The following is an 11,926-nucleotide window of genomic DNA, read 5'->3' as shown; positions in this document are numbered from 1 at the left end:
CCTTTCACAATTTCTGGAAACTGAGTGAGAAAGGGAAGAAAAACATACAACAAAATAACTAAACAAAAATGCACTGACAACTGACTTAGCAAAAAGGATTGGCAGGAAGAAGGGGGGAAGACCACAAACTTAAGCAAGTCTATGAAATTTTAAAGCTATGCTCAGAGTTTTCATCAAAATTACATGTGCCTAGGCCGGGCGCGGTGGCTCACGCCTGTAATCCTAGCACTCTGGGAGGCCGAGGTGGGCGGATCGTTTGAGCTCAGGAGTTCGAGACCAGCCTGAGCAAGAGCGAGACCCCATCTCTACTAAAAATAGAAAGAAATTATATGGACAGCTAAAAATATATATAGAAAAAAATTAGCCGGGCATGGTGGCGCATGCCTGTAGTCCCAGCTACTCGGGAGGCTGAGATAGGAGGATCGCTTGAGCTCAGGAGTTTGAGGTTGCTGTGAGCCAGGCTGACGCCACGGCACTCACTCTAGCCTGGGCAACAGAGTGAGACTCTGTCTCAAAAAAAAAAAAAAAAATTACATGTGCCTAGATTCATGGGATGCTGAAGCAATTATATTAAGTGCTTTTGAAAATGGTTTTCCTGCAGTCAGCTCTCAAGAACTCCACTTTAAAATCCCCTTATGCAATAAGCCTCCACAACAATCTACGTCTCCATGGCAAAGGTAACAAAACTTGAGGAAATAGGCTTAAATAGCTAAGAGGCTTTTACATTAGAAATAAGGAAGAACTTTCTGGCCACGACAGTTTACAATACCTGAGAGGGATTACATTCCTGATTATTGTCTAAACACTGGATGTTTAAAAGATTCAACCCAATGGGCTCTTCCCAAACTGTCATATCTTGTTTCAGGTTCTATTTTCCAACATTAATTGTATCTCCCAAAACTAAATAAATAGAGCTATTTTGTTAGAAGAATGAAAAAACTAAATAAAGGTAGGATTCAAATACAAGTGAAAGTCTCTGGAAATCAGCACCTAGAAATGAAAACTAGTTTCCATTAATTAACTGCCTTTTCTTCTACCAGAAAATAAAAAGTGCCATTATTCCATGTAGCTCTCCATGGGCTCTTGTCTGGCCAGCTCTAGTTTCTTGACACCACTGAAGGAAATCTAAGATTCACATTTAACCTAAAAATAAATCAGACACACAATTCCCCAGTGCCATTCCCATCCCCTAGCAACAACCACCCGCACCATTTTTAACTTTACTCCAATGCAGTGAAGGAAGCAAAGGCTCAGTTTGTCACAAACTGAGAGTTGTCTGTACTTTTACTGCCAGAACATCTGAGAGGGAGTTATTAATTCACTGCAAAGGGATACTGTAATCCATTTAGATGAATGGGCAGGAATTAATTTGGAAATTTTACTATTTTTTTAAATAGCATCTAGGTAAATAATATAGGTTCCCTGTTTTGAAAAATTACCAAATCACCATCACTTTTTAACCTGATAATCCTTGCATGTTCAATTCAAAAAAGACTCAAGACATAACATTGTTAAAAATATTTATTTTAATACATTCTATTATAAATAAGTCAGTAGAGGTTCCACACTGCCACAGATGCATCTGTGAAGAGCCCTGTGCCATCCAAATGGTGACCGTCTGAACAATGTCTCATCTCTTATCCCAGCCAAAGCACATACTCTTCCATGCTGTTCCTGTGTCCATTGATTGCTTCCAAATCCAGATGACCAAATAGCCTTTTATCCCCAAAGTAGGCTAAAATGTTTGCGAAGAGGAGAAATAAATTAAACCTCTAAATAAAAACTCTCTAAACATAGTAAGAATTAGATCTTATACATTTATGTTTGTGTTTGCTCATCTACCAAATAGAAGGATCAATCTTACTGAGCAAAAAATATCAAACATACAGAACTATATTTAAAGAAATACAGTTTACTCTCGACTGAAGTTACCTATTATAAACAAAAAGGAAAATGTAAATTGATGTATAAAATTAGGTCAATCAAAAGATAAATGATTAATAACTTTCATCAACTGGAAAGACTATGAACGCAGAAAATAAAGCTATATCATTAGGAGATGCAACATTAGTAATACTACAATAACATTTATTGAATGCTTTCTGTGGCTTAAACATTGTGCAGGAAGTTCACAACTCTCACTTATGTTGCCTATTTTAAAGGGGAAGAAACTGAGGCTTTGAGATAGTTATTACATTGTAGAAGGAAGTGGCCAGAGTGGGGTGTGATGTAAGTGCTCTTAACCATTACATTCTTAGGATCAATTAGCCCCCATTTTCACCTCAACTAATTCTTACCCCAAACATTCCAGCTACTAAGGAAGCCAAACTCCCAAATCATTTGCTGGCTCTAAGCAACAGGATACAGGAAGGAGAAGAGGCTTTTCAGTTCTAAATCCTACTGATTAAAAATGTGATTTTTAGCCCAGTCGAATAAAATTGTATTATAAAATGACAATTTGACAATTCTGAAAAGTTTATTTTTAAAAAGTATTTTCCCTGTGCCTAGAAAAAAGGCCTACATGTATCTATTTCTAATTTTCAAATGTGTATTAAAATCTTCCATTAAACCCCAAGTATTCTGCACACAATTAGGATACGGACATAAATTCTTCATCTGTTAAGATCTCTTCCTCAATGATAATGAACATCTAAAATAAAGAGAAATGAAACTCTTCCTTGGCCTTATTAATGGGAACAATGATTCTCTTAGTTAGCCTTAGTATTCACATATTCTGCCTAAGTGTTTACTAAGATACTGCCCCTTATTCATTAAATTACTGCATTTTGAATACAGCATTCATGTCAACCAATGTTTGCTCACCATGTACAATGAGCCATCCTGGGTAAAAGAGGATACTAAGATGAATGTGGTCCTAATTCCAAAGAATCCAACAACTTGGCAAGGGAAACAAACCAGTATATCATTAACTATATCATTTACATAAGTATTATATAAATGACAAATTTATATACAAATAATAGACTTTATATTAATGAACAATAAATGTTGTATTAATAAAAATTTTCTACTTAGTAAAAATCATAGCAGATACAATTCTGTTCCTCTCAGAGTACAGACTAGGCAACCCAGGAAGACCCTCTAGTCAGTCTCCCCAGTGCAGGAAGCACAGTATATGAAATTCCATAACTGGATAACCCTTTGCAGGCACTTAATCAATTTTTTCCTAAAACACAAATACCTCTAGAAAGAAACAAGATATTAATCTTGACAGAGAAGACTGAGAGTCAGCACCAGAAAGGAGAGAAGCTCTGGGAAGACCAGAAGGTGAAAAAATAAAGTGGTGGGGGCCGGGGGAGGTGTTTCATCTGGTCTGCAACTTTGAAGGGTCAAATCTCAGTGGGATAAATGAAGCTTTAAAAAAAGCACAACAGAAGGACACATTCTGTCTCCACCTCTGTATCTTAGATTACCCAAAGCACAAAAAAATGTTATTTTCCAGCATGCAGGTCCAGTCTAAAAACTGTACAAGATGCAATGCTATACCGATTCCTGTCCAAAGGACCAACCAGATGTAGGGGCCATTTAATTAAGTTAGTTCAGCACTTGTTGAGCAGCTACTTTAGGTGCTTAAGGACAAAATATAATGTAAATAAGCAACAAGCATAAAACAAGGCAGAAAATGACAGACACAAAAAAATACCAAGGGAACACAAAAAAGGGAGTGGTTGCAGCTAGGAGGGAGAGATTTAGGGAAAGAGGTGACATCTGAGATTGGGCTTTTCTTTTAGTTTTTGTCAGTTTAACTAGTCGTTTTGTTTGTTTCTGTTTTTAAGGCAAATTTTTCTTTAAATTTCAAAATATTAAAGGGATACAAATATTTTAGGTTACATGGATCACTTTTGTAATATTTGGGTCCCAGCTGTGTGCCCATCACCTAAATAGTGTTCATTGTACCTATTAGGTAGGCTTTTGCCCCTCCCCTCACGATTGGGCTTTTCTAGAAGCAGGTTTTCAACAGCAGAAACTGAAGGGAAAGAACATTCCAGGTTGAAGGAACACAAACATATGGACAAAGGCTTTAAAAATACACAGTTTATTCCAGGATTTAGCATGCAGTATCAGGTGGCTAGAGCACTGTTCTCACAGAAGAAAATGGTGATAAAGGATATGACACAGAGAAGATTAAAAAATACTATTAATAGTTTGTTGATCACATACTACTACTTGACATGCTTTGATAATACTTTACATACATATTAAACATTACTGAATTACTATTATTGAATATTCTTATTTAATCCTCATGGCAACCTTATGAAGTAGGTATTATCATGCCCAATTCAAAGAGGAAATGATAGCTCAGGAAGGTTAATGGCTTCTTGGGCAAAGGTATTTGATGAAAATTTCCATTGCTTGGAAAATGTTCACACAGTTTGACCCAACAGTCCTATCTGTGAAAATGTTTCCTAAGGTAACGTTTCGCTAAGGAAATAGCTGATCTAAGGTCACTCAACTAGTAAGCAGCAGATACATTACCTTAATCTCCACTATACAGAAAAGGAAACTGACAGTTCAGAGTTAAGGAATAAGAAAAAAGGAGCTTAGTGAGAATCTCTGAAAGCAATTTTAAGAAGTCATGCCACAAAGGGTTAAAAGAGGAGAGAAAAGTGCAGAAAGCAATGAGTGAAGACCATTTGTTTAAGAACTTTATGTTGAGGGCATCTATAGTGGTACTCTCTAAGGAAAAAAAGCCCTTCCTCTGAAAGAGACCAGCGAGGCAGGGGGGGGTGGAAGAAATTCACATCAGATGGCACTGTACTAAGTAAAGTAAGAGGTAAGATTACCTGGGGAAGGCCGTGTGACCCAGTGGAAAGAGTGTGGGCTTTGGAGATGGACATACACCACCACCTACTGCCTACGCCACCTGCTCTGAAGGACTCAAGTGACAATTAGAGACACTGCATAAAAAGCACCTGTGGCTGACATATTGTAGGTGACAGTGAATACAGCGAATAATATTATCATCATTATTTTCTGCCCATTCTAGAAAAAAGTAGCTTAGGGCAGGACTTTGAAGAAACTGAAGACTTAGAATAGCCAGTAAAAAGTCTGTTAGGGCAACCCACAAGACATGTCTGGAAGACAAAGGGTCAAACTGATAACCCACACACTAGTGTGCAGTGGTCATGGTCAGCACAGTGCCACGAGTATCAGTCCTTCCTCCAGAGCAAACATGTTTGCTTGGGATTATGTCTTTTTATATATATACACATATACATGTATGTATAGTTTTCACAAGTATACACATATGTATGTATACATGTGTATTTTAATATGTATACTGTGTGTGTATGAAGTTTTCACAAGTGCTCATTCAACACCAGCAAGATTGTTTCTGAGACAGGAATCTGACAATCAGAGCCATAAATGTTCATACACTTTGACTTATTAATTCCATGAGAATTTATCATAAGGAAATAAAATCTATAAAAACTATGTGCATATACATGTTAATTATACCGTTATGTAAAATACTGAAAAACTGAAAAACCTAAGTAATCCACAACTGGAAGGTATATGGGACAGCAACTCAAATTTTAGGTGAGGAAAACAAAATCCTACGTACCCTTGTTAGAATGATACAAAGGTTGTATTCATCTGAATAAGGATAAGATGAGACTATAGGAAATTAAAAACAGTTCACCTTTTAAAGTGGTAGGATGATAAATTAATTCATTTTCTCTTACAATATGCTTCATCACTTATAACATGTAAATAAAAATTAGGAGGGAGAGAGAAAACAGTTACTTAACAACACAAACTAGACTGACTGATCTGCAAACTGTTGCAGTTTTCCAACAGCCCTAAACTATACTGGCTGGTAAGGCTATATTTCAATGCCTGCTGCTACTCTTTTATGTCCCAATGACCCAGTACTACCTTATGAACATGTGCCCTGAAATGTTTAAGAGCAGTACCTCAAAACAGTTGGTTCAGGCATTCCAGGATCTGCACCCCTCTTAAATCCTGAAGGGGAAAAGAGGAAAAAGTGAAAATAAATATATTAATTAAAATCCCAGCAGACAAAAAATTTACAGTCAAGATTCCTTCTTTTTAATTCAACCTAGGATAGCTAAAATGATATCCAGATCTACCAGCACTATCTAGATCTACCTGCACTACAGATCAGTCTCAAATCTTCACTAGACTATGAAATTACGTCCAGGACTCAGCAGTAGGAAGGACAAACTATCTTATTCCTATTATATATACTTTTTTAAAAACAAAGACCAGTGATGGGGTAGGGGAAAAATCATTCAATAGTTATTAACAACCTAATTAAATCAACTCTATTATAAGTATGGTTAAATAAACTTTTCACCATTTAAAATATATTTATAAATTAACTTGATGACATATATGCTAACTTGCTGAAATAACTGATTAAAATTACAGTGTCAAGAACTATGAGGGGTCTGAAATTTTACCCTATTTTCAAGACAACAAACTAGCCTGTCCATTTCACATATGTTGGTAGAAGATAACACTGAGTCAAACTCAGAGACAGAGCAGTTTATTACTCCCAGCAATAGCTGTAGTCAGAGTACCACCAATTTTGCTTCAGTTCCTTAAGCCCCAATTTCCATGCAAAAAGGGCCAGATGACACCTGCATATGTAATAGATTGCTTTACAAAAGATGAACCCTGCCTGAGTTTAGGGAACCAGAATCTTTTATAATGAACTCTAAGCATGTCTCCTCTTTGCTCAGGAGGGAGGTACTATTTTCCAAGACTGTTTGTTCTCAAACATCCTCAAAACATAATATGGAACAAAGGGTCCTCAGAGCCTCTGCTCACAAGATTTACAGAATGTGAGACCATGGAGAATTATCTTCCAACAGGTGACTCATTAAAACCTTTTAGTTGGTGAATATTCAGACAGATTCTTTATCATCACGTCACTGTCATATTTTATAGCAATATACTCCCTGAAGCCCACAAAGTGTTTGAACCTGAATTACACAAGTCCAACCTGCAGTTGTAAGTTTTATTGAGAGCTCAGATGAAGGAAGTAAAAGAACAATGTAGGAACTGGTTCAGACATAAGATTAAATATACAGCATAGGAAAAAAAGACAATGATAAAGTACTGGAAAGATAGCCACAATATCAATCTCAAATAACCTGAATTGGATGCTACAGTGAAAAATCACCATAATGGCAGTCCTAGGAACGGAATATAGCCAGTGTGCAGGAAAAAAAAGGAAACTAAATCTGTAGTGTGGAAAAGGAAAGCATTATCCACTCTCCAGACTGAAGCCTCTTGCTTGGCACACAGATTATAGCAACCAGCTGGTTCTCTAGCAGTAGAGGGAGGAGGAATTTCAAAAAGGGGAAGAGGGAAAGATAGATGAAAAGACTTATAGAGCAGCAAAGAAATCACGGTGACAAAAAAAGCAAGAGGAGGCTAAAACAGGACCCTGCACACACAATGAAAAAAGAAGATACACAAAGGGGAATAGGAGAGCCAGTCCCAGTGTTTGACTAGCCACACTGGGCCCTTCTTTCATTCAAGTGAAAGCTTGGGGGGGGACGAGGAGACGGGTGCTGCAAGTAATAGGGGAGGGACAATACAGGCTGTAAGAGTGGCTATGATAATTATTTGCTCTTATCCTTGATGCCTATACAAAGTCACTAAAATCTGGAAAAGTAATGCTTTTTTAAAAAAATTGCATTCACAATAAGGGAGGGAAAAGGTCTTTTTAAGTCCTATATACTGAAGTATCTCCAGGTTATCACAGCTGGCTTGCAACCCATGGGGAAATAGGAACCCCAGTTGCCTGGAGAACATCAAGCATAATGAAAGGCTCTGTCAAGACTAAAGTGAATGTACTTTATTTTATACAATGCATGACACCTAAAACAAATAGGAAGCAGCACCTTGTTAAAATCATAGGATTTTAAAGTGTGAAACTGAGTTTTAGAAATGTCAAACCATATCCTCAGACTGACAGACCTGGGGCTAAACACCTATGGTCTTTCCTTTTCATCATATTGCCTGAGTAGGGCAGTAAGATTAAAAAGAAAAAACTACCCAGGGTTAGAAACAGAGTAAGCTCCCAGTGTGCAACCTTAAGTGAAAATATTTGCCTGAGCACTTACAAACCCTTGCAGTACAGGTTAGTGTTTACGGCTGTGGTCCCTCATGCTCCACTGTCTGAGCCCATAGTGCCCTCACTTGATACAGTGACCTTGGGCAAGGAACATAACATCTCCATGGCTCAGTCTTCTCACCTATAAAATGGGTCCAGTAACAGTAATCAATCAAACCTTTCATTGTACAGGTGAGAAAGCACAGGCATCCAATGACTATTACAATAATGTTTTATGGCAGTGGCATATCCAAGAGTTGTCTAAATTCCCAGTACAGGCTTCTTTCCACTTAGGCCCACCTAGAAAGGTGAGGAGAAACACCCTGAAAACTCACCTAGTGCCAAATAGTGAATTAGTCGCTTTCACATGCACGAGGCCATCTAACCCTCACAATCGCGGAAAGTAGGTCTTACCTCTATTTTACAGACATAAAATAAAATAGAAGGGACAATGTGACTTGTTAAAGACCACCCAACTAGAAAAGGAAAGAATGGGAACTCGAACTCAGATTAGATTGGCCACACTTGACCACACGGCCTCAGAGGACGTGCGCGGCGGGATCTCTCTCCCGCCCCCGAAGGCCAAAAATGGAGTCGCAGCCTCCACCACCCCCTTCCCTCCAGTCTCTTCCTAGGTTCTTCTCCCACTGACCTAGGTAAATCACGAGAGGGATAAAGCCCCAGCGGATGGCAAACTGGCTGCCCTTGAAGAGCTGCTGCAACCTCTGCTTGGCCTCTTTGCTCAGTTTCACCATGGCGACGGCCGGGCGGCACAGTGAGGACCCCCTAGAGCAGCAACCGCGTAGGAAATCCGCAAGGAAAAGGAAATGCGCACGCGCCACACAACGGCCTTTACGGCAGGAGTCGTGAGCGCCGCCACCAGAGGTCGTAATTCATCGCACTTAACCTGCCCCACTCCTCCGTGGCGTCGCCAGTAGAAGGCGCATGCGTATTTGGTTTGCCTTGCCCTCTGTAGTTCACTTTCCTACTCACATTTTAGAAATCACTTGGCTACTACCTGAAGCACTGCTCTTGGATTTCCTTGCGTCGGGAACGCCCTCTCTCTTCTTACAGTCATTACCCATTTTTTGAAGTCCATCTCCGGGTGTGCCTTCCTTGATACAGAAGGAACGTTAAATACATTTAAAAGGACTAGCTAGGGTTTAGTCCCAACTCTTATTCTCACTTGCTATGTAATCTCAGACAAGTTATTTAGCTTCTCGAAATCAAACTGATCTACCAAACACTAGGTAGTCTTTCTTCTATCAAACTGTATATATGTACCATTAATCAACCTCTCTTCATCCCCCAGTTTTTGTGGGGGTTTTTTGGCACTGCCCTTAAGAATGCCATGGTTGAGTGGCAAATACGTGAGTAAACAGATGATTCTGATGCAATGTGAGTGTATGTATTAAGTCCCACAATAAAGTTATGCACAAAGTATGATAGAAAGGCAGGCAAAAGACACCTAACATTGTTTGGAAGAACCGAGGAACTTTTGAAGGAGCCAATGGCAGTCAAACGCGAGAGGGAATGAATTTGAGAGTCAAAAGATAAAATCTGCAGGACTTATCGGTCAAATGAACGTGGATGGCAAAATTGAAAGAGGTGGTCAAGGATGACTGTCCAGTTTAGAGCTTGTGCAACTCACTGTGTTAGTAGCATCACTCCTTGATCTCTACAAAGTCTGAGTTATGTAGAGTCAGCTTTACAGTGACTCCTTCACATAGGATTTGGAATGAGGGCAACATTGTAATGGCTGGAGGTATGTTATGCTCCTTGAATACATTTCTTGTTGAAAGAAAAATGGTTGAAAACCTCTCTTCTCTCAATGTATCCTCCTAATTCGGGTCCTTGTAGCCTAGAGTAGATTATGGTTAATAGCAGGAAGATAACTTGGCTACCTACCTCTGCTCTCCATCTCCACTATCTACTCTACACACTGTAGTCAACAATAGTCTTCTAAATCATGGTTCTGCTCATGTCACTCCCCTTTTCAGAAATCCCCAGTGAGTTACCAAGGGCTACCTCCCTAAATCTCAGTTTTCTGAAAATAAGTATAATTCCAAGAATATTTTTGTGAAAAATAACAGTTGATATTTATGAAAGATCTTTGCAAATCTTACAGTGTTAGATATGTATTAAGTAATATCATAGTCAATGATAAAAGGTAGTACCCAGAAAATGCTAAATGAGTGGAACCAACAAAGAAAATTAAATTAGTAAGGAGGAAAGAGCTAGCCTTGTGAGCTGCGACAACAGGAAAAAGTTCATAGAGAGTATGGGACTTGGATGGTCTTGACCGTGTACAGGTGCAGAAATGCAACTTTATCTGTTAAGACAGAGATTATCTCCTTTCCTTCAGCCTTGGCTCCTCCAGTTTTCCCTCCAAACGTGATATCCTGGTTTTAAAACTTCAGTACTAAATCATTAAAAGATATCTTTAATAAACACACATAAGAGATTCCTATTTTATAAATAATAATCACCATTTTTTTTAGTATGTGCATAGAAAGAATGCTAGAAGAATATACTCTAAACTCTTAGTTGTATAATTATCTCAGGGGATAAGGGAGGGCATTATTGGAAATCATAACTTTCCACATATGCATATCTGTAATATGTTAAATGTTTTTCATAACGACCATATGAGCATTTTTATTTTGTCATCAGAAAAAAAAAGGTAGATTTTAAAACAAAATAAAACCCTCCAAGGACTCCCCATTGCCTTTACGATAAAAGATAAAAGATCCATGGCACAACCTGTATGGTCCCCAACAGCACCATGCCATCTCTCATCTCTGTTGTTAACTCTGCCAGAAATGCCTTCCTATACCTCTTTCTTTTTTAAGGTCTGGTCAAATATCTTTTCCAAGATAAAATCTCGATTTGAGCCCTTCCTCCTTGGTAGACCCATTCTATCTTATTCCTGCTACTGTCTCAAGCTGGCTTATCATTATTTATCTACTTGACTATCTCCCCAAGAGGACTATAGGCAGAGACTCGTCTCACTAATTTTATATCGCCAATGACTATATATGTAACACCTGTGGACTTGGTCAATGAATTTCATCAGACATTATTAAGTCTTGGTTGATCATGCTACTTAATCTTCCACAAAATGAATATCTAAAATGCTTATTTTTAAATTTACAGTTAGAAATATCCTTAGCATAAGAATTGCCATTCTCCTTCCTGGTAGGCAAGAACACTCAGGTGACCAATTATAAATGATAATTAATACAGGGTGCCTACTAGTACATATATGCACTGTGCTCAGTGCTCATATGCATTAACTCATTGAATCTTCACAAGCCTGTGAAGTAGGTACTGTATTATCATCATTTTATAGATGAGGAAACTGAGGCACGAGAAAGTGAAGTCAATTTTTTTGCCAAAGGTCATGAGGTAGAAGCAGGGTCTAAACCCAGACAGTCTTTCTGCAGAACCTCAATGTTAACCACACACCATATTGCCCTATAGGTAAGAAGTAAGCATAGAACTAGAAGGAAAACCTTTGTATGGTCTGGAAGAGTATCTTCCTTGAGCTGTGGTAGATAAGAGAACTGGTTTTACCACTGGGGTGACACATACGATTAGATCAAAAGCTGGCTGGTGACCTTCAGGGATGCTGACTGGCTGAACAAATCAGATCCTCTCTAAGTGAGATTCGTATTCAAGACAGAAAGAAATAACAGTTTAATTGAAGCCAATTAGAAGAGAAGACATGAAGCAATAGAAGCCACAAGTAGGCAGAAGTCATGAGGCAGAGAATACTGAGTCATGATGATATCAAAGCATGAGGATGGA

General features: G+C 38.5%; 1 protein-coding gene across 1 annotated transcript; it reads right to left on the bottom strand.

The window, feature by feature from the left end:
• Positions 1-1,506: 1,506 nt before the first annotated feature.
• TOMM7 (translocase of outer mitochondrial membrane 7) lies at positions 1,507-8,941 on the bottom strand. The gene is made up of 3 exons (XM_069462189.1): positions 8,769-8,941; positions 5,943-5,991; positions 1,507-1,735 (listed from the first exon to the last, which is right to left on the bottom strand). The coding sequence occupies exons 1-3, from the start codon at positions 8,869-8,871 to the stop codon at positions 1,720-1,722; spliced, it is 168 nt and encodes a 55-aa protein (XP_069318290.1). The 5' UTR covers positions 8,872-8,941; the 3' UTR covers positions 1,507-1,719.
• Positions 8,942-11,926: the final 2,985 nt, after the last annotated feature.

Source organism: Eulemur rufifrons, chromosome 29, assembly GCF_041146395.1.
Source record: "Eulemur rufifrons isolate Redbay chromosome 29, OSU_ERuf_1, whole genome shotgun sequence".
NCBI lineage: Eukaryota > Metazoa > Chordata > Mammalia > Primates > Lemuridae > Eulemur > Eulemur rufifrons.
This window is presented reverse-complemented; position numbering and strand designations above follow the sequence as displayed.